Source organism: Chlorocebus sabaeus, chromosome 7 (genome assembly GCF_047675955.1).
Source record: "Chlorocebus sabaeus isolate Y175 chromosome 7, mChlSab1.0.hap1, whole genome shotgun sequence".
NCBI classification, from domain to species: Eukaryota; Metazoa; Chordata; class Mammalia; order Primates; family Cercopithecidae; genus Chlorocebus; species Chlorocebus sabaeus.
Window position 1 is genome coordinate 109,640,346 of NC_132910.1, and position 23,394 is coordinate 109,663,739.

The 23,394-nt window shown below is 40.0% G+C and overlaps 1 protein-coding gene across 4 annotated transcripts in view; it reads left to right on the forward strand.

The window, feature by feature from the left end:
- FNIP2 (folliculin interacting protein 2) overlaps nt 1-23,394 on the forward strand; it is a 138,829-nt gene that overhangs the window by 46,697 nt on the left and 68,738 nt on the right. For 2 of the 4 annotated variants that reach the window (XM_037993325.2, XM_008000124.3), the window contains exons 2-8: nt 12,693-12,819; nt 15,920-16,075; nt 18,339-18,439; nt 18,545-18,616; nt 20,007-20,107; nt 20,289-20,378; nt 21,880-21,951. In XM_037993325.2, the coding sequence (XP_037849253.2) occupies nt 12,693-12,819; nt 15,920-16,075; nt 18,339-18,439; nt 18,545-18,616; nt 20,007-20,107; nt 20,289-20,378; nt 21,880-21,951 (719 nt within the window). The remainder of the gene's footprint in view (nt 1-12,692; nt 12,820-15,919; nt 16,076-18,338; nt 18,440-18,544; nt 18,617-20,006; nt 20,108-20,288; nt 20,379-21,879; nt 21,952-23,394) is intronic. The other 2 variants (XM_037993334.2, XM_008000125.3) reach the window with 1 other exon arrangement.

Sequence of the window (23,394 nt, forward strand, 5' to 3'; positions counted from 1 at the left end):
ATGAATTATGCAGTAAAAAAGGCAGTTATTTAATATGATGGAAATCCATCTGATACACCACTAGAGCAGCAATCACAAACTGAAAGACATAGATGGGTTTAATAAATGAGAAAGGGGATTGCTTTTTTAGAGAGAAACTTTCTCCTGTCCTTGGGGGAGGGAGGGGATGAAGAAGGACAGGAAAATGTAGTGTACGAGTGTTGAAAAGAAAGCTCAATAAATGCCATTGTCTAGGCCAAACTACATATTTGAAAACTGAATCTGAATGCCTGGAATTCATTAAGGTGGTTTCGCTGTAGGAGTTCACCCACTGCCTCATGCTTCAGCTACCAAGAAGCCTCTTAAAGGAAACAGTAGTTAAGGAGTTTGTCTTAAAGTAATAATAGATTCTTTGGGTTTAAAAAAAAATAGGCTGTTCCTATTGTAGTCCTCATCTTTGTTGTTTGTTTTTACTTTTTCAAGAGACAGTACAGTCACATGGCTTAATATTCAAAAGGCACAAAATAGTGGTGCATGTTGAGAGCGCAATCACAGTGTGCCTGGCTCTGTGTTAAGTGCTTTACATTTAGTCACCTAAACAGCACCTTATAAGTGGAGTTATATAGGAGATAATACTATTATATTATCTCCATTTTGCAGATGAGGCTATTGAGGAACAAAGAGATTAGGTAACTCACCAAAGTTACATGGCTAAGAAGAGGCAGAGGGTAGGACCTGAGCCCAGGATGCCTGGGTCCAGTCTACACTCCTCACTATGCTGTTTTCATGGATGTGTATTACATAGTGCAGAGAAAGCCTTTCCCTTTGCTCTGTAAAGAGTGTAGAATGAAGAGTCTTCTGCCTTCTTTTCCATTAGTAATCCAGCTTTCTTTCTTTTTTTTTTTTTTTTTTTTTTTTGAGACCGAGTCTCGCTGTGTCTCCCAGGCTGGAGTGCAGTGGCACGATCTCGGCTCACAGCAAGCTCCGCCTCCCGGGTTCATGCCATTCTCCTGCCTCAGCCTCCTGAGTAGCTGGGACTACAGGTGCCCACCACCACGCCTGGCTAGTTTTTTGTCTTTTTTTTGTAGAGACGGGGTTTCACCGTGTTAGCCAGGATGGTCTCGATCTCCTGACTTTGTGATCCACCTGCCTCGGCCTTCCAAAGTGCTGGGATTACAGGCGTGAGCCACTGCGCCTGGCCCAGTAATCCAGCTTTCTACTCCAGAGTCAACTAGTATTACCAATTCATTGTATTTCTTCTAGAGATAGTGTATGCATGTATAATAAAACCGAGGGTTCTCTACTCCCAATTTTTCCTTTTTCTAGGCTTATGGTAGCATTCTCTACACAATATTTTATACTTATTTTTGTTCCAGTCAAAAATGTTTTGGAGTTTATTATAGACTTAAGGAGCTTCCTTATTCTTTGCTGTGTCAGTGTAGCACTCCCTTGTATGGATATACCATAATTTATTTAATCATCCTGCTGACAGTTTGTTTCCAAACAGTGCTGCAGTCATTACCTTTTTGTACATATCATTTTGTACCTGTGCAAATTAATCTGTAGGATTCATTCCTAGAAGTGAACTTGCTGGGTCACGAGTATATTTTTTGTTTGTTTGTTTGTTTGTTTAACCTCTTTTAGAGATAATATTTTACAACCTAAAATAGGTGACAATTGTCTATTTATTTTGGTTCTTTCGTTTTGCAAATGAGAAACCTTATACAGAGAATCATGCTTTTCACCTCTGGAAACTTCTTGGAAAATAGAAGTATTACCTTGTCTGAGTACAGTTTAATTAGATCTAGAAGTGATATATAAGGCAGTGTCTTGAGTATTTACTTTGAAACTTATTCATTTATCTATTGTTAGTATATGATTTCCCTGGAAATGGGGGAGGGGAAAGATATGACATCTTGATGCAAGTTAACCTTTTATAATTGCATAGCAATTATATATTTCAGTAATCCAGGAATATAATCATGTGTTGATGGCTTTGGTTATGCTGACAAGGGTATGAAAGAATTAACTTGGCCGGGCACAGTGGCTCATGCCTGGACTCCTGGCACTTTGGGAGGCCATGGTGGGTGGATCACTTGAAGTCAGGAATTCAAAACTAGCCTGGCCAACATGGTGAAACCCCGTCTCTACTAAAAATACAAAAAAATTAGCCAGGTGTGGTGGCAGGCACCTGTAATCTCAGCTACTTGGGAGGCTGAGGCAGGAGAATCACGTGAACCCGGGAGGTGGAGGTTGCAGTGAGCTAAGATCGCACCACTGCACTCCAGCCTGGGCAACAGAGCAAGACTCCGTCTCAAAAAAAAAAAAAAAAAGAAAAAAAAATAGCTCAGTGATTATTGAGTTAATATGTGCATGGAGATGAACCATAAAGCTCTTTTTTTTTTTTTTTTTTGTCAGTTTGGCTATTTTAAGTACAAGTAGTTTCTAGTTTACAGATATCAGAAAAGAATAAATCATGCGCATTTAAGAATTAAGGGAACCATTTTGGGGAAAAATGGGCCATTTATAGAGATTCTATAGGGGTTTTTTTGTTTTGTTTTTGCAGAGTCGGAATCTCACTATGTTGCTCAAACTCCTGGATTCAAGCTATCCTCCTGCCTTGGCCTCCCAAAGTGTTGAGATTACAGGCATGAGCCACTGCACCTGACCTCTGTGGGTTTTTTAAGGAGAAAAAAGGAAGGAATTATTAACAACAGCAGCAACAACTCTGCAAGGGGCAGAGTCTTGACTGCCACAGTAACCTGCCCACTCAGTGCCCCTCTCACCTCAAAAGAACTTGTACTTTTCCCCTTTAGATTTTGTGAGCACCTTTTGAAAGTTCTGTCGATTAGAGCTGTGTTGATATTAAGATGCTTATTGAAGTACAGCTTATGTTTAGAAGGTTTAAGGGATACCATGTAGTAATAATGTAGGTTAATTCGTTAAGATTGCTTTCCTTTTAGTACGACTGAGACCATCTATTCTAAATCACACTGTGCACATTTAATAGATAACTTGGGATTATAATGTGTTAGAATTGGAAGCACCAGACCTTTAGGTATAATTTTAGTCCCACCCCATTTCCCATTTTTTCTTTTTTCTTTTTTCTTTTTTCAGACAGTGTCTCACTCTGTCGCCCAGGCTAGAGTACAGTGGTGTGATCTCAGCTCACTGCAACCTCTGCCTCCTGGGTTTAAGCAATTCTTGTGTCTTAGCCTCCCCAGTAGCTGGGATCACAGGCACCCACCACCTCACCTGGCTAATTTTTATGTTTTTAGTAGAGATGGAGTTTCACCATGTTGGCCAGGCTGGTCTCAAACTCCTGGCCTCAAGTGATCCGCCTGCCTCTGCCTCCCAAAGTGCTAAGATTACAGGCGTGAGCCACCATGCCTGGCCCCACTCTGTCCTTTTATAGAGGAGGAGACGCTGGATTAAGAGGTGAAGAAGTGACTGAGATGGGACTGTGGGATCCTGCCTCCAGCCTGGGCAATCTGACATCCAGTGGAGTGTTCCACTATTTTGTCTATGCTGTGGTGGCCCCAGGGCAGTGGAATGTGGGTAGTGGTGCTGCAAGTGCCACACACAAACTTTACCTGTTTTAGATTTTTGCTTAGTGTGATCCTGAACTCAGAAAGGAAGGAAGAAATTCTGTCTTTTCCTCTCTGTACTTTGTAGTTCCTTGTTCATAGCACCCAAACCTTAGGCTGTATTGTGACACACACAATAACGTTTTGTCACTGCCGTGTGAACACATTATTTAAAGACATATGTGGTTTTAACCTGTGACCTTTGCTACCATTTACACATTATTTTGGTAGCAAGGAGGGGGAAAACAAGTTCAGAGCTACAACTAACCTATTTACACAGAAACTTTTGGCTGTCATTTTTGTTAGAGATCAGTTATATTCAGGAAAATGTGGGGAACCTGAAAGTTATTTATTGCAGTCTTTTGTCCTTTTCTCAGACATGGTAATCACTAAAGTGATCAACAGTCCTTTATCCTATAATTCCAAAATCCTAAAATCTCTGGAAAATCTTTTGGAATTAATCTGAACTGATGTGAGGCTGTTTATAGTCTCTATCTAATGCATTTAGCATTTAAGTGTTCATAACTTGGGCTGGTGAAATATTAATTTGTTTGTTTTGGGGGTTTGATTACATCTCAGCCCCTGGAGGAGGTATTATGTAATATGTAGTGTAGCATCTTTCCGATTTCAAAAAAAAAATTCTGAATTCTGAAACATCTAGCCCCAAGGCTCTCAGTTAAGGAATTGTGTATCCGAGTAGATCTTTGAATTATGCTTTATAGTTTTAAAAGTGCTTTCATAACTTACTCTCTGTTTTTCCCGACAGCCTTGTGAAGTAGATAAGACAGGTGCATTTTGGGAAAGCTCAGCGCTAGGGTTGGAGCGTTCCTAAAATCATCTGGGTTGAAGGCAGCAGAGCTAGAAAGAAGCCCTGTTTACCCTGGTGAATACTAATCCATGTCCCAAGCATCATGTCCTCTGTGACCCACATCCATCCCTCACCCAACTATGTGGACTTGACCTCTTTATCCTGTAGAGTCCCCCTAAGTCCTTATAGACATTTATCTTGGCACCTGTAACAGTATAGTTAATATTTGTATGTTGGCCTTTCCATTCCCAATTATAAGCATATTGAGGTAAAGACTGGATATAGTTAATTTCTGTTCCTGGATATAGTTAATTTCTGTTCCTGGTGCCTCTCATGGTGCCTGTGTGAAGCCAGACACTCAAAGGTGTGTGGAAGGAATGAACTCAGAAGTATAGTTTTATGTTGCAGTGCTCCTTCCATGCCTTTGCTGCTGATTAAACATATTTATTCTTTCATTCCACATTTTCCTTTACAAAAGGAATAAAGGATTTACATATTACCTACTTTCTTAAAGATGGAAGAATTACAACCAACATGCAGTATAGCTCTGTGTTGGTAACGTAACAGTGGACTACATTTAATTGGAATTGTTTGTAAATTAATATTAATATCTTTAGGTTATCAATATATATTAAAGCTTCCGATAAGAACTTTAGGTGCTTTTCACTGTACTCCTGATCACAGGATAGCAACTCAATGGTGATTTTTTATGCGGTTCCTCAGAAATTGCTCTAGGCAATTCACACAGCTAAGGCTGTATAAGTGCAAAACAGTGAAAGAAAGGAGAGCCAACACAGTCTTCCTGAGAGTACTAACATAGCAAAAGATAAATGAATTCCAAATCTGTTACTGCCATCTATTTACATAATTTTTTTCTTGAAATAAACAGCTTTTTACTGGGTGGGAAATAATGTGTATTTTGTGCTGACAGGGTGAACTCTCATTGCCATGTCAAGCTTAATTTTCCCTTTTTTTCCACCCCCAGTCTTCATTTAGTTTCAGGGTGTAGCCCTTGGGGTCTCCCCCACTCTTCCTGAGCAAACCTTTTGAGAGATTTCTGCTTGTACTTAGAAACTGGTTTTTGAGACAGTAAGGAAACGGTGGAGGTTGGCAGAGAAAAAAGAATATAGAATAGGGTTGAAGAGTGGTTGGAAAATGTCATGTAGTGCGTTTCATAGGAGCAGGGTTATGGTTTGTTCACTGCTTTATCTCAGAATTCTTGCCAAGTAGTAGGCATGCAGGAATTGCTGGTTAAATGGATAGTATTTTTGCCAGTTTTTGTTGTCATCATTGTTGTTTGTTTTTGTTTTGTTTCATTTTACCTTTTCTTGGATCATCGAAAGTTGCCTATCATTCCTGACTGTTTAAATATGTACCTTCTTGTATCATAAGACTGTTCTTTAAACTCTTTATGTAAACTTACTTTTGACTGTGTAGGGTGGCGTCCTTGTATGAGACCAACAGGAAAAACAGAGATCATGCTTTTTCGACATGGGGATACCCATGACCACTTCTACTATGATTCCTGTAAAAGTTCAAGAGAAGAAACAACACCCACACTAGAACTGGTCTCAAAGGGTATAGCAAATCACCCTGCAGCATGTTATACAACTATTGCTCTTTTCCTTATTGGCCTTTAATCCTCAAAACCCTGGATTTACAAGTCAGTACCTCTGCATTTGCCCTGAAAATGGTCTTCTCACACCATTTTAGTTGTCTTCCTAAAGCACAGGTCAGATCGTGTCATTCTCTTTCTTGAAATCTTGGAATTGGCACACCACAGCTTCTAGAGCAACAGATGCATTCCTTGGCATAACATTTAAAGCCCCTCACAAGGAGTCCTCAAGTGCCTTTCTAGCCTCATTTGCTGTGTGGTTCTTCTGCAGGAGACACATTCCAAGCACTCAGTGATATTGTCTTTTTGTGTTTGTGCTGTGCCCTAAGTCTGCAGTGACTTCCCTGTTCATTATTCCTTCTGTGTCTTTGTCCAGATTTTCTACTTCTTAGGAGGACACCAGTCATTGGATTAGGGTGCCTACTAATTCAGTATGACCTCATCTTAACTTGATTTTATCTGCAGAGACCCTGTTTCCAAGCAAAGTCATATTCACAGGTATAGGAATTAGGACTTGAACATATCTTTTGGGGGGACACAATTTAAACTACAGTACATGGCTCTAGATATTTTAAAGAGAATTCTGTTTTCTGTGTTTCAGATCACTTGAACTCTAGTGCCTGTCATGTTTCAGGGAGGTAACTGAGACTTTGATTCCTTGCTTTTCCACTCTTGATGAGTAGTTTCAGAAATAAGGCCTGGCTTCGAGTCTAACCAGGCAAATCCTGGCATCCTGGAATTTTAAAGCCAAAAAGAGTCCATATAAGTCATTTTGCTTAAATTTTACAATAAGAAAAGGTAGACAAATCATCTTCTCTTACTGTGCCTGAAGGCATAAAGTGGACATAAATAATACCCTGATGCCAAGAACAGTGTTCATTCTTTATGTTCAGCAAAAACAGAGAAATGAAATAATTCAGATTAGAATAAGTTTCTCTGAAATGGTCAGCTATTTTAAGGCAAAAGCTCCAGGGCTTGTTTTCATACCCCTTTTGAATCATGCCCAGTGGCCCCAGTCATATGAAGAGATGTCCTCAGTAAAGCACCAGGAACTGTGGTCGGTGCTCTTGCAAACTCCACAGTTACTGTTGGTTGAATGTAGAAGTGAATGTGAATATGAAGAGAATATGTGTGCCATGGAGCTACCAATAGCTCAAGGCCTGTGTATCAGGGATGGCAGGGAAAGGGGTTGGGAGTGTGCTGGGAATTTCCGTAGATTATCTCTTTTAATCTTCACAACAGGACCTATAAGTACTCCTAGGGGAGACGTTCCCAAAACTATAAAACTGGTGGGAAGCAGAGCTGAGATTGGATCCCAAGCCCATCTCATTCTGAAGCACTAGTGACCTTTGTCCTGCCTGCCTCTGTTTCTTTTACCAAATTATGCAACTGTTTTTTCCTCTACTAATATTAAAATGTGAGTGTCTCACTGTACTATGGGAGGCTGAGGCAGGCAGATTGCCTGAGCTCAGGAGTTTGAGACCAGCCTGGGCAATGCGGTAAAACCCTGTCTCTACAAAAAATACAAAGAAATTAGCCAGGCATGGTGGTGCATGCCTGTAGTCCCAGCTACTTTGGGGGCTGAGGTGGGAGAATTGCTTGAGCAGGAGACTGAGGCTGTGGTGAGCCTAGATGGTACCACTGCACTGCAGCCTGGGCAACAGAGCAAAATGCTATTTCCAAAAAAAAGAGATGTCAATGTCAAAATTATATTTATGTATTAAACCAAAAGTAGTATTCATATGGAAGAAGAACAGAGTTTTCCTCTTTTTTTTTTTTTGAGATAGACTCTCACTCTGTTGCCCAGGTTGCAATGCAGTGGTGTGATCTCAGCTCACAGCAGCCTCGACCTCCCGAGCTCAGGTGATTCTACCATCTCAGCCTCTGTACTCCAGTAGCTGGGACTACAGGTGTGCACTACCATGCCCAGCTAACTTTTTGTATTTTTAGTAAATATGGGGTTTCACCCTGTTGCCCAGGCTGGCCTCAAACTCCTGGGCTCAAGTGATCAGCCAGCCTCGGCTTCCCAAATTGCTGAGATTACAGACGTGAGCCATTGTGTCTGACCGTTTTGTTTTGTTTTGTTTTGTTTGTTTATTTAAGAGATGGGATCTTACTCTGTCACCAAGACTGGAGTTGGAGTGCAGTGGTATGATCATGGCTTACTGCAGCCTTGAACTTCTGGGCTCGAGTGATCCTCCCGTCTCAGCTTCCTGAGTAGCTGGGACTACAGGTGTATACCATCACAACCAACTAATTTTTAAAAAATTTTAAAGAGTCTGGGTCTTGCTATGTCATCCAGTCTTGTCTGGAATTCCTGGGCTCAAGAGATCTTTTTTGCTTCAGCAACCTAAGTAGCTGGGATTATAGGTACGAGCCACTGTGTCCATCACTTGTGTCTTATAAAATACTTTTAAAGCATTTGGATCCAAAAATGAGACAATCTGAAATATATACTTTTCCCCTCTGTGTCTTTTTTTAAATTATTGAGTAAAAAAAAAAATTTTAGACTCCTGGATCAGTACAATTGTCCATGATTTTTATTTCCATCTTTTTTTCATTGAAAAATAACATGAAACATTTAATGAGGTGTTTTGATGATTATTAAATTTTATCTCTTCTAAAGTAGCTGTTTTCAGTTTGATATTTGAATACATGTTATTCTTCAAAAATAAGGATTGAATGACTTGGTTATAAATTATAATGCTGTCTTGGCAAAATGTAATTATTAAGGCAAAATTGATTTAAAAGAAAATGAAAGTAAATTAAATCCGATTTTTTTTTACTTTTAACAAAATGAACGTATGTACTATGTTATAATAATATATAGCTTCAGAGCCTTTTTAATGACCTCATTTTATTTATTTATTTATTTAGAGATGGACTCTCTCTCTGTTGCCCAGGCTGGAGTGCAGTGCTGCGATCTTGGCTCACTGCAACATCTGTCTCCTAGGTTCAAGCGATTCTCCTGCTTCAGCCTCCTGAATAGCTAGGATTGTGGGTGCCCACTAGTGCGCCTGGCTAATTTTTGTATTTTTAGTAGAGACGGGATTTCACCGTGTTGGCTGTGGTTGGCCAGGGTGATCTTGAACTCCTGACCTCCAGTGTTCCACCTGCCTTGGCCTTATGTAATTTTAAAATTTAGTGGTCTGGGTCATAGTCATCAGACTGTGTTGGTTGTAAGTGACAGTGAACTAATTCCAGGAATAGTGCTTACTCAGGAACAGCTGGCTTCGGGTACTGCCAGGAATCTGTTTCATTCCATTGCTCACCTCTACTTTCCTCCACGCTGACTTTTGCTGACTTCATTTTCAGACAGGCCCTTACTTCATGATGGCAAAAATAGCCACCACCAACTCCAGGGTTACCGTTTACAAGCTGAACAACTGAGTTTTGGGGCTGGCTCACACAGCCAGCTTGGGTCATGTGGCCATGTCTCATTAGCCAGACCTGAAACATGGACTCCCTCTGGACTGCGAATAGAGGGAAAATGGTTTGAAAATAAACTTGCCATGTTGTTGTCAAGATTAGGAAGAAAGGATGCTGGGCATGATAGTTTAGGGCACAGCTTGTTGAAAGAAGGTACAACCAGAACTTTATATGTTTTGCTGCAGGGATTTAAGAAAACAAATCTGCTACCCAAAAAGAACATGTTCAGTATTAACTGCCTGAAAAAGGAGAAGACCAAAAATGCACAATTTGTGATTGAGTACCAGACACTGTATTAATTTTCTTTAAAAATCATAACATTAACAATCCTCTGAGGTAATTATTGCCATTTTGGAGCACTTACTGTGTGTCACTCTTTGTGTGAAGCACTTTACACATTTCATTTAATCCATAGGGCAGCTTTGTGAGGGCAGTCTTAATATTCTCATTGTACTGATGAAGAACTAGGAGGCCAGAGGCATTTAGATTTGAATCCAGATGTGTCTGATTTCATTTATACCATCTCCTAGTTTTACAGTTTGCTTTTGTTAGTCTGCCTGTGTGTCCATCTATCCTCCTCTGTCCCATCAGAGCTCCCCCTCAGCTTCTCTAAGCAAGGCCCCGTTTCATCTCTGGCACCTTTCCAGTCCATTGGGAAACCGGCTCAACTCTGTCCTCTGAGCATACCACCAGTGTCTGTCCCCATTCCCCCACCTCTGCTGCTGGAGCTCTAGCCTTCATTATGAAGGGCCGGAACTCTTATTATAAATTCTGTTTGGCCTTCCTGCTTCCAGTCTTCATCTCTTCCACCCCCATTTTCCTTAATAGCCAGATTGAACTTTCAAAAAGTGCAGACCTGATCTTATCAAGCGTCTGTTTTCCTTGGCTTCTCATGGAGGGAGAGCATGATCCTGGCCCCTGCCTGCCGTCCTTTCCACCTCATGGCACTCACTCTCTGGCCTCTTTTCTTTTTCCTTCTCCAGTACGGCAGTCTTACACCTTACCATGTCCTTCTCTGCTCCTACAGTGCGCTTCATTTGTTTTACTTCTTCAGGTCTGTGTTTACATGTCACTTCAAGTCCTTAGGGACTTCTCTGTCCCTCTCCCCTACCTCTTCAATCTGGAAATCTGAAACTGTTTACTGCTCCTTTTTGTACTTTTCACAGTTTGTAGTGATACATTCAACTGTGATTATTTGCCTAATATTCCCCACTGAATCATGAACTCTGTAAGGGTGGGGACCAGGTCTGTCTGGTTAATTAACTGCTGAGTCTCTAGCAGCAACCACAGTGCCTGGAACATCACAGACACTCAAATATGTGTTGACTGGACTGATGAGTTAAAAACTGAGTATGACCAAAGCAGTGCACTTTTAAATGATTACCTTTTCTATAGTTCTCTCACTCTCATTTATTAAGAATGAACCTGTGTTTTCCTTACCATCAGAGTGAACAGGCAACCTACAGAATGGGAGAAAATTTTTGCAATCTACTCATCTGACAAAGGGCTAATATCCAGAACCTACAAAGAACTCAAACAAATTTACAAGAAAAAAACAACCCCATCAAAAAGTGGGCAAAGGATATGAACAGACATTTCTCAAAAGAAGACATGCATACAGCCAACAGACACATGAAAAAATGCTCATCATCACTGGCCATCAGAGAAATGCAAATCAAAACCACAATGAGATACCATCTCACACCAGTTAGAATGGCAATCATTCAAAAGTCAGGAAACAACAGGTGCTGGAGAGGATGTGGAGAAATAGGAACACTTTTACACTGTTGGTGGGATTGTAAACTAGTTCAACCATTATGGAAAACAGTATGGCGATTCCTCAAGGATCTAGAACTAGAAGTACCATATGACCCAGCCATCCCATTACTGGGTATATACCCAAAGGATTATAAATCATGCTGCTATAAAGACACATGCACCCGTATGTTTATTGCGGCACTATTCACAATAGCAAAGACTTGGAATCAACCCAAATGTCCATCAGTGACAGACTGGATTAAGAAAATGTGGCACATATACACCATGGAATACTATGCAGCCATAAAAAAGGATGAGTTTGTGTCCTTTGTAGGGACATGGATGCAGCTGGAAACCATCATTCGTAGCAAACTATCACAAGAACAGAAAACCAAACACCGCATGTTCTCACTCATAGGTGGGAACTGAACAATGAGATCACTTGGACTCGGGAAGGGGAACATCACACACCGGGGCCTATCATGCGGAGGGGGGAGAGGGGAGGGATTGCATTGGGAGTTATACCTGATGTAAATGATGAGTTGATGGGTGCTGACGAGTTGATGGGTGCAGCACACCAACATGGCACAAGTATACATATGTAACAAACCTGCACATTATGCACATGTACCCTAGAACTTAAAGTATAATAATAATAAGAAAGGAAGGAAGGAAGGAAGGAAGGAAGGAAGGAAGGAAGGAAGGAAGGAAGGAAGGAAGGAAGGAAGGAAGGAAAAGAAAGAAAAGAAAAGAAAGAAAGGAAAGAAAGGAAAGAAAGGAAAGAAAGAAAGAAAGAAAGAAAGAAAGAAAGAAAGAAAGAAAGAAAGAAAGAAAGAAAGAAAGAAAAGAAAGAAAGAACCTGTGTTTTCCTTGGAGCAGTTTTATCCCAGTTGCTTTTGGTTTACTTAGAAACATGCTTCCTTTCTTGCTGACTGTAATTGCTAGCAATTCCAATGTTCTACAGTGATGCACTTGGTTTTTGAAACTCCTGGATTACAGCTAGCCATAATCGGGGAAGATAATAAATTTCAGGGTATGTAATGCCTCTCAATTTGACCTGAGTGTGGGTAAGGGAAAGAGAAGGCTCTACCAACTTGCTCCAAATGATTCCCTGCCCAGTAACACAGAAGCTTTAACACTCCTTTAACTCGGATATGCTGTCCCCAGAACCCAGGCATCCAAATTTAGCCGTCTCTGCATGTCCTTGTGATTTCTGACTGCCATCTGTGTCCAAATTGACTTTGGAAGGAGAAGCTTTCTCTTCAGTGATTTATTATTTAAAGCAATCTTCTCAGCCCTTATGAAAACAGGCAATTTTCATATGGCCCACTGGAATCCGCATACAAGGCTATCTGTCCCAGGCTCACTGGTGCCCCAGTTCTGAGGGGATCACTATCCCTGCAAGCTTGTGGCCTTTTGATGTGCATGCAGGCATGGTGACTGGGAAGCTTATCTGTCTGTGATCATCTCACGTGCTGCAGATGACATAACTTCTTTCTCCCTTTTTAATCCACAGTTGGTCATGTTCGGAGTTTGACCTGAATGAGATTCGCCTGATAGTTTACCAGGACTGTGACAGGAGAGGCAGACAAGTCTTGTTTGACTCTAAAGCTGTTCAAAAGATTGAGGAGGTGACAGCTCAGGTATGAATGATTTGCTTTCTCCTTCTCTTTTGTGCTTTTAACCACCCCTCTGATCAATCATTTATTAATCTATGATCTTCTCTTTGAGTTATATTATACAGTGCCATTAATGGTTCAGAAGAAACATAAGCAAGCATTGAGTCCTTTAATCAAAGCCCTACCCCCAACAGGTATGAGTATGCTCACTACTAAACACAAGTGAAACTGTTAGCAAGTAATCATGGCAGGAGCTAAGCAGTGTACTATTAATAGTACTAGAGGTAAACTTGCCGGTGAGTTGCAATCCAGTAAGATTTTGATGCCAAGTGAGTGCCCCAAATGTAATGGGAAAGCAGAACTCTAAAATTCATAAAATGATAAAAAGTGTTAGCGTGAAGATCATTCTGTCCAGTGTTTCTCATAGATAATAATACGTAGCACTGAGTTAAACAAAATTAAACAGCTTTACTCACTTACGGGGCTTCCATATGCAAACCTGCATGGTTATCTTCAAAAAGGATTGTTTTTCAAACCCTTCTGACCAGTGGAGCTTTTATTTATTTCCCTTTTTGTTTTGGTGGAGAGTTGGGGGGGGCGGTGGGGGCGGTGGGGGTGGTGGGGGTGGTGGGGGTGGTGGTGGGGGGGGGTGGGGGAGTGGGGGTGGGGGGGGTGTAGGGTGGGTGACAAGGGATGGGTAGAGTGAGGACAGAGCAGCTCTTGATCCCTTGGAAGTAGAATGGGAATGGTAAATTAACATGTTTAAGGTGAGAAGACTCTGATCCTTTCTGGGTCTTTTTGGATATGAGACCAGGGTACTTGTAAATTCACTTTAGACCTTTCATTCTCTTTTCAGTATTTGTTCAGATGCCTACAAATTAAATAAATCCACTTGTATTCATTCTTTTTATGTTCAGTAAGTTGCTACCCATACTGACCAAATACTGGCAGTTTGTAGACTGTGCAGCTAAGTAAATGAACAGTTTATAATGCAGTCTTTCTCTTCAGGGCCAAGGGGTTGTTTTCCTGCTTTTGATAAGGATCATTTCTGCAGGAAGGAAGTGTTTGGTTAAACACAGTTTAGCTGGGTGGATTCCACAATATTTTAAAGTGGAGTTCTGCCAGGTGGCTAATCATTACAGTAGTTGTTGGGCTTGTTAGGTAGGGGAAGGGGGTGGGGGAGGAGGGGACCAAGAAATCTCTCAGGTGATTCACCGTAGGCTTTCCTGGTTAGATTTGTAACAGAAATTTAGATGAGCCAGCACTTGACCCTTTGATGGACAGGAGATGGTTTACCTCTTAATTTCTTGAATTATTTCCCATTTCTCTGAAGGCTTCATATGGATGGTCTAGTTGAACACCTATCACTGGGGCTGCTCATAGTGGTGGCAGGTGGAGGGGAAAGGAAGCACAAGTTTTCAAAAGGAACTGGAATCTTCAGTATACTAGAGCAGTAGTAATGCTGGAATCTGGAAACATAGGCTTTCTTAGAAGCATTCATCTAACCAAAAAGGCATCTGAGGTTCAGGAGGTTTGTAGCTTGCCCAAGGCTACAAAAGAATCCAGTCGGTGCTCTATTCACTATACCAGGTGCTGTCTCCGCTTATAGACTGTTCAGCATTGTACTCCAGCCAAAGGGTCTAGCAGTCTGAGGCAGGTGGCACTTCGTGTCACTTAGGCCCTGGGAGGGGCTGTGTTTCTGGCTTAAGTGATATTAAGTAGCAGCTGTATCTTTAGCGTGTTGAGGGAGTGCTGGGTGCTCAGGAATAATCAAGTACCACTTTGAATGCCATCATTGCTGTAGTGACAATTGTGGTCCAGCACATTTTGTGTTTTCCTTACATTCTTTTCCCATTTTCAGTCCCCACCGCCCCAGCCTCCCTTGGCAAGCACAAAACGTCATGAGTTTGTATCAAGCACATGACTGCAGGCATTTGCATTAGACCACCAGTGTGACTGTCACATTGGAGATTAGATAAGCTGCAATTGCATTCATGTTTTTTTCCAAGCAAAAGCTGCACAAGGAAAAAAAGAAAGGCAAAGAAGACTCAGAATAGAAACAACTTATCATAGAGGGTGCAGGAAGCTTCTGTAGGGAGTAATATGTTTGGGGGGAGATAAATATTAATAAAGGTTTATCCTTATACCTTTGTCACTGTGATAAAAATTAGTGGTGAACTCTATTTGGGGAATGTATAGTAGAGAATCCTCTGTTGTCCTTAACCTTTGAAGACCATATTTCCATCACATGCTATGTAATTCACAGTAGCTCCTGTTTCAGGGTTTTGGTTTCATCCCTTACAAATTCAGCCTCATGATTTTCCTTCCTGTTACCTTTAAAGGAGTACTAGAGGAGGTGTGTCATTAAAAACACAAGCGGGCCAGGTGCTGTGGCTCACGCCTGTAATCCTAGCATTTTGGGAGGCCAAGGTGGGCGGATCACGAGGTCAAGAGATCAAACCATCCTGGCCAACGTGGTGAAATCCCATCTCTACTAAAAATACAAAAAAGTTAGCTGGGCATGATGGCACGTGCCTGTAGTCCCAGCTACTTGGAGGCTGAGGCAGGAGAATTGCTTGAACCTGGCAGGCAGGGGTTACAGTGAGCCGAGATCACACCACTGCACTCCAACCTGGCAACAGGGTGAGACTCCATCTCACAAACAAACAAACAAAAAACCCTACAAGCCAGTCTGCCCAAGTTAATAGTTTTGTTTTATTAGTTCCATTTGCTTAGTAAAAGTTTAGATTTGAAGCCTCATCTTTCTCCTCATCAATTTAATGGATTATGACTCTACATAGTACTAAAAAGCTAATAACTAAAACTCTAATAACAAAAAGATCAATTATATGAATTGAAGTGTAAATAATAGTTAAATTATTAAAAGAGGATAAAGTCTTAATACATAACCTTCCTCCTTTTGTCTAGAACCATTCTTCAGCATTCTGCCTTCCCAAACCATGTTTTTGTCATTACTGGGGAAAAAAAAAAAAAAAAAAAAGCTGCTGTTTTTTAATGCAACTTAGGCACCAGAATGCTTTTAAAAAGGAATTCCCAGTGAAGAACTGTTGATGAACCTGATATACTTGGTAATATTTTACCTTGCCTGTCTCTCTTAACCTAGAAAACAGAGGATGTTCCTATTAAAATATCAGCCAAGTGCTGCCAGGGAAGCAGCAGTGTCAGCAGCGTGAGCAGCAGTAGCAGCAGCAGCATCTCTTTCCACAGTTCTTCTGGGGGATCTTCACACCATGCTAAGGAACAGCTTCCAAAGTACCAGGTACAACCATCCCTTCTGTGGGAATGGCCCCTGGGGTTAAAGTTATTTACTGTAATTTCTTCTCGGGAAATAATGCTGCTCGAGGGCTCTACTCCAGGAATATGAGGACAGGTATTCAACAGAGTACTCTTAAACGTTTCACATCAATGTTGTTTTTGCTCTTTGGCTTTTATCTCCAATAAAAACTCTAATCAAGCAGAGGCGATACAGCCTACTATGGACTAGATGAGAAATATTGCCAGTCAGGTAAATTACCTTGCTTTGTTTCCTTTGCTGTCTTATCCAGAATAATAAGCATGTACTCTCCAGTTTTATTGTAAGAATTCCTAAGGATTCTGGGAATGTATATGGGCATCCTAAGAAAATAGAACATGCCAGTAAAAGGAAGAAAGACTTGTATGGGAACAGAAAGAAACACACTGTGTGTGTGTGTGTGTGTGTGTGTGTGTGTGTGTGTGTGTGTGTGTAAGGATAGGGGTTGAAGTTTTTGAGAAATATTAGCTAACAAGATAAAAAGGAAGAAATGTTTTATAAATATTGAATGGCAAAAGGATATTAATTGATGGGGAATATATTGAACTTTTTCTTAAACCCATGTAGAATCTTTTCTACTCTTTTTCTGGAAAAACAACACTAGGGAAATTACCAGCAAATGGGTCTAGAGGATTTTATTAATTTCATAGTCAGGATTTGTGCCATGCATTTGCCCTTTTTGAGACACAGTGCTCCTGGGTCTCACAGCAGTCTGCAGTTTAAAAAGTATACAGTAGAATTTTCAGCAGGTTGAGAATCACAGTTGGCACGTGGCCCTTGTACCCCAAGAAAAAGCAGATTATAAGTGAAGGAGGTGGGTTGAAGTTAGTAATAAAGAATGTGAAAACCAGTTGGTTTCTGTCTGCATATAGTGGGAAGAAGTTGGTATGAGCTATAACCAGAGAGAGGAACCTAGCTGAGCAGGGCTGATAGATTTATCTTTCTCTTTCTGCCTCTGCAACCATGTATAAGTAAGTGTGTATTTGTGTGTCAGTGTATGTATGCTTGTGTGTCTATATGTGTGTATGTATTTGGAATTTTAAAAAAAGATTCGGAAGAGTATGTTAAGGGTGATTCCCAGGTTTTTCCTTGGGTGGAAAGCACAGTGACAGAGAATCTAGTTGGTAGATCAGGGTGCAGAACCACGGTTGCTTTGGTGGCACGTCGGTTTGCTCGGCATTCATACCTATCCTGTTCATCAGTGTGTCACCAGCACTTAGTATAGGTGCTCAGAATTCTACATCCCAAGACACTCATTCAGGTGTCACTAGGTGAATGAATGTATTGGGGTATACGATTCTAGAGCTACAGGAGAACTCCTGGTCCAGAGACAAAGATGTAGGAGGTATTCTATGTAAATAATAATCAAAATCAAAAGAATGGTTGAAAAAGCAGGCAGTTAGTAGGGTTGACCTCCAGGCAAAACCATAGTAAGGGATGATCTGAGAAAGAAGAGATTCAAAATGGAGAGTCATGAACAGAATCAAATATATTGAGAGAAGTTTAATAAAGCAAACTGGAAAGGGTCCATTGGATTTGACCAAGAGGGAGGAGGTCATCATTGGAGCAGTTGGACTAGTTTGAGCTAAGAGGTGAAGTCAGGCTACGGCAGATTAACAAGCCAGTGAGAGTAGAGGAAGAGGAGCTAGGCAGTCCACTCTTTGGATGGTAAAAGGCATGAGAGAGACTGGTCAGAAGCTAGAGGGATCAAATGTTTTTGAAATACTTTTGTAAAACTTTAGAGTTATCAGACCATTGGTTATCTTTTGGACCCTCACAAAACCCTATCTGCAGCAATGGGCATTTTTTATTCCATTCTGTTAATTATTTGGCTGAATAATACTGAACTAAATTTTTTTCAGGCTGTTTTCTTAGTACCAAGAGAAGAGTTAACGGTTATTTTCATAATTGAACGTTTCTATTTAGAGTTTATAAATGGAGATAATAGTAATCTTTGTTTCTCATAATAAAAATAAAAATGAACTCTGATAAAATACTTGGATCCTATGTGATGATGTTGTGTATAGAGAAGAAATCACAAACATGTGTAATACTTTGGGGGGAAAATAGGCAATTGCCATTATAGGTTAAGATTGTAAGATGACCACTTGAAGCTTTGAGAAATAGTTTTAATCACCAATGACACTAATGAGATTAATAAACATTATTTTCTGTTGCATTGCACGTCATGTTCCATGTACTAACTTTGATTTTGTTTTCTTGCATGTAGTACACACGACCAGCTTCCGATGTCAACATGTTGGGGGAAATGATGTTTGGCTCAGTTGCCATGAGTTACAAAGGCTCCACCTTAAAGATACACTACATACGGTGAGTCTGGGCTTCCTTTTCTACCAGTTTTGAGAAATGGGATGGTGGTACTGACTCCTTAATTCATAAATGTATTTTTCGTCTCTCCTTTCCCCCGCTCCCCAGTTCTCCTCCACAACTGATGATTAGTAAAGTCTTCTCTGCTAGAATGGGCAGCTTCTGTGGAAGTACAAATAAGTAAGTGTATGATTTTGCATTCCCCACCCCCATTTTTTAAAGTGTGTATTTCTAGATAGAATAATTCTTTAAGGGCCATAAGGCATTTTGAAATGAGAAGCAGAACGAGTCCAAATTAACAAAAGGCTTTTAAAAGTGGCTACTGTCCTATCAACAGTGAGTGGGAAAAGGCCTTTGACTTCATAGCCTAAAGACAAATGTCTGTCTTTATATGTTTTGAGTCTCCATCTGTTACCCAGTCACCAATTTTTAATTTCCTGGGAAATCAAAAATAAAGAACGAAAGGGAAAGGGCTACATTATTCTGAAATATCTAAGAACTTAAGCTCATTTTGGCATATGCATTCATGTATTTTGAACTTTCAAGCAGAACTATTTCATATACTTCAATTTTTAAATAAAACAACAAAACACCAGTTGTACTTTGATAAATTTGAAAAGGGCTTGTTATAAATTAAAGGACATTCTTAGGGGTCGAGTGAAAGCTGTTTTTTCTTATCCTGGGAAATTAAAAATATTTCTCTATATATTTGAATACCATTGAGTGAGTCTTGGCTTACTCTTCAATAAAACAGTTTGAACATTTAACATTGGACTGTCATGACTTAAGCCAATATGATAATTGTTATTTATTTCTTACAAGATTTGTTTCTAACAGACCCTTAGGATTACCTGAACATTTATTGCATTAATTCCCTTACATGCAGATTCAAGTAAAAATTATTTTGGCTTCATTATGCTGCATTATTCTCAAAGTCTTTTTGTCATTGTTGTTTTTGTCAGCTCTACACACAGCATAAGTCTTTAGTTTAATTGTTAATAAGTACAATAAATTAATAAAATCTGCTTCCCTCATATTTTTATGAGTAATTCTTTTTAAAAGTTGTGAAATGAAACTCCTATAAGAATTATAATTTGTTATATTTTATTCCTGAAAAAAGTTGCTGAATTGCTTATTGATGTTAACCAAGAGTAAAAATTAATTTCGTTTTGAGAGTTTATGTAAAATACTTGAAACGAATGGCAACATGTTATCTGTCAGTTGCTAAAGCAAAATGTAGAAATGAATAACAGTATCTCAGGTGTCAGTCACTGAAGCAAAATTTAGAGTTTGGTGTCTTATTATATAACATGAAATTGTTAGAAGTATAGTTGTTTAGTTACATGGGTTGAGCTACATCCAAAATAGCTTTTGTTTTCTTCCAACAAATTCACCTGAAGTTGCAAGTTTAATTCCCTTTGGTAGATGTGAGACTTTGTTTATAAGGAAAAGTATTGAGTGACTGATCAGTTGTTGTCTACATTTGCAAGTCTATTTATTAGAAAACAGCTTTAGTAACTTCTTGACATTTGTGTCCTCTTTCTCCCTTTCCTTCCCTCTCCGGATATAGCTTGCAAGACAGCTTTGAGTATATCAACCAAGATCCTAATTTGGGAAAACTGAACACAAATCAGAATAGTTTGGGTCCTTGTCGTACTGGAAGTAACCTAGGTAAAATCAGACACACAAACAAATTCTTTCTTTCTGAATACACTATTGTGGGTGTGTGTTTTGCTTTATTTGAGTTTGTTGTGGGTTTTTTTTTTTTTTTTTTTTTTTTGCGTTATCTTTAATCTGTGTTTATTTTTTTTGTGTGTGTACTTTGCCCTCTTCTATGTGTTTCCATCTCTAGGTCTGCTGCAAGCATGCAGCAGCAAACTGCTGCAGGGGGTAGCTGAAGGAGGACCTCTCCGGCTCACCCGGAGTGCTTCTTTCTTTGCAGGTTTGTGTGGAATGCTGAGTACAGTGTGACCCACACATTATTAATAAATCCTGTGCAGGTTCTTAGGAAAAATCCTACTTGTGCCTCTCTAGAAATCCAAGGGGCTCTTGTGATCACAGATATCGGTTTCAAATGCGGCCAAATCCATGGTGTATCGAAAATTCTGCCAATGAACCTCTTGTAAATGTCTTCGCTAATACTCTAGTATAAGCTGATTTTGATCTGAAATGAGCCCTTAGTATTTCAAAGAGGATTGTTTTTTCCTGTTTTTCTGGGCCTCTTCTGCTACTATGAACTGTTTCCCTTTGCCTTGGTGTCTTTTATCCATTTATTCAACTGCATCCTTACCTGCACGGAGTTTCATTAAAAGTCACTCTAATAAGAGCATGGAAGACTTCTCTCTCTCTCTCTCTCACTCTCCCTCTCCCTCTCTCATTTAAGTAGTGTAAATACAATTTCTAGGTTATTTACAGGTATAGTCATCTTGGTGTCTCTGAGATTTAACTTGTCTTAGCATGATTAACATGTAGGGAACCTCCATTACTAACATTTAAAGTTGTGAGTATAGCAAGTGGTATTTTCCTTTCTGTTCTTTGTAGCCTGAAATATGCTAAGTAGCATAGTTAACTGTCACCCTAATGAAATTGACACCCTCCCACCTACTTAGAGTGAGGAAAACGCGTTTAAATACTCTCTTTAAAATTGTGAAAATAAACATGCTTCAAAAAATAGCTGTCAAGTATAATAATCAGGCAGAGCACTGGGCTGCTTGTTCATTTAAACTTCACTACAGCAGCATCTCATCTACCTTCTAGCACAATAAGTATGCAGCTTAGGTCAGTCTGAAGCATTCCTAGAAGTCTATAATACTTCAGAGTGTTCTCCACAATTCATGCCAGAACATGAGTTTTTCTAAGTAGCTCTACAGTAATATTGTGTATGGGTGTATATGGAAAGAAATGGAGGAAGAAATATTTGAAAATGAGTATAAATGTTTTCTATCTGCCAAGAGAGTGGGTTATAAACAGAGAAACATTTTTTGAATTTATGAAATGGTTTTCAAGTATTTCTCTTCCCTAAGTCGCCTACAGTTACTACCAAAACTGATTATAAAGCATTTTGAAAATACATTGCTATTTAAATACTACTACTAATGAAGAAAATGGCTAAAAAAAAAATCTACCTGAGAATGTTTGTTCATTGCATCAACTGCAATCATTTATTATTCAGAGTTTTTTCTTAAGAGTTGAACGTCACTCAAAAAAGTTCGTATGCTACAATTGAATATAGGCAGATTTTTATGAGATAGTTACTTGGTTCTCTTTTCTTCTCATTATCTTTTTATATATTTAATTTTGCCTTCTAGTTAATCTCTGTTATAAGCTTATGCCAATCATCAGTAGCAGTAGCCTACTTTGAAATGTGAAAATTACTGCAGTCATTTTTAAAACTGTATCTCTGAAGAGCCCAATAACATGATTTCCTTGTTCCTTTATCTTAGCACACAGCACACCAGTTGATATGCCAAGCAGAGGACAGAATGAAGACAGGGACAGCGGCATTGCTCGATCAGGTACTTGTACTCCATTTATTGGTTTAACTAACAGAGTGAACTATCTACAGTGGTATGGAAGTTGGGAAAGTAGAAGACAGGTGGATAACCCTCAATCCTGTTCTTTGTTTTCTCCTTCCTAAGATAGTCTGACATATCTAAATATCTGAAACTTTAATGCACAGTATCTATGAGTGATTGTGCAACATAAACTAGTTTTTTCTAACACTCAAATGTATATGAGACTAATGTTTATTAAGAAATTTCTTTCCAGAGTGAAGCTTCCTTGAGCCCATTGTACTAGTAATGTGCTTGCTTGACTATTGAGTATAGACTCAGAGGAAGAGAAGGGTTTGTGGAAGTAAATCTGTCTTATGACAGTGGGAGGACCAGCCAGCTGACCAGGTCACCGTTTCTTCTGTTCTAAAGACATGCTGATCTAGATTTTATCAGGTACCCTTCTCTCCTTGCCTCAAGGTCTAAACCTTTCTGTTACTGCTTTTAGTATCTCTTGGTTTCGCCTTTTGTATGTGACCTCTTTTGAGTTTTGACTTGTGGTTCAGATCTGAGATTTTGTATTATGAGAGAAGGGTGATGAATGAGGGAAGTGAAATTCAAGAGCTTGGGGTGTGTGGTGCTCTGCCTGATGAATATATACCATACAGGCCGCCCCTGCCTTCCCCTGAGACCAGGAGCACCCTGCTGCCTTCTCCTGTGATACATGACACCTTCCACAAATGGGCCAGCCAGCCGGTGCTCAGACTGGATCCAGGCCTCACATGATGTTCTTCTTGGCCTTTCACTCATTTCTCTGTCCAGCTCCTCCCCTTAGACACTACTCCAAGGTCCTTGTGCTCCTGTGTAGTCTCAGAGCCTTTTACCCCACTCTGTGCAACTCTGCTCTCTGTTACTAAATGGAATGTGATTTGTTGCTGAGTCCCCAGTTTGGTTTACATATGTCACATAATGTAAAGTATATAGCATTTTATTTATGGTTAAAATTGATGTGCTTTGGTGTTCATAATCTTTTCTGTGAAGTTGAGCTGGGAACCTTTGGTCAGAAACTCTCATTGATCAAGCCCAGCACAGTGACTCCTACCTGTAATCCCAGCACTTTGGGAGGCCAAAGCGAGCAGATCACTTGAGGTCAGGAGTTCGAGATCAGCCTGACCAACATGGCGAAACCCCATCTCTACTAAAAATACAAAAAAAAAAAAAAATTAGCCAGGCATGGTGGTGCGTACCTGTAGTCCCAGCTACTCAGGAGGCTGAGGCATGAGAATCACTTGTACCTGGGAGGTGGAGGTTGCACTGAGTCAAGATTGCGCCACTGCACTCCAGGCTGGTTGACAGAGACTCCGTCTCAAAAAGAAAGAAACAAAGGAAAGAAGAAAAGAAAAGAAAGACTCATTGATCAGACCTGTATCATTTTAACTTACAGCCCCTTTTGTACGACATAAAATC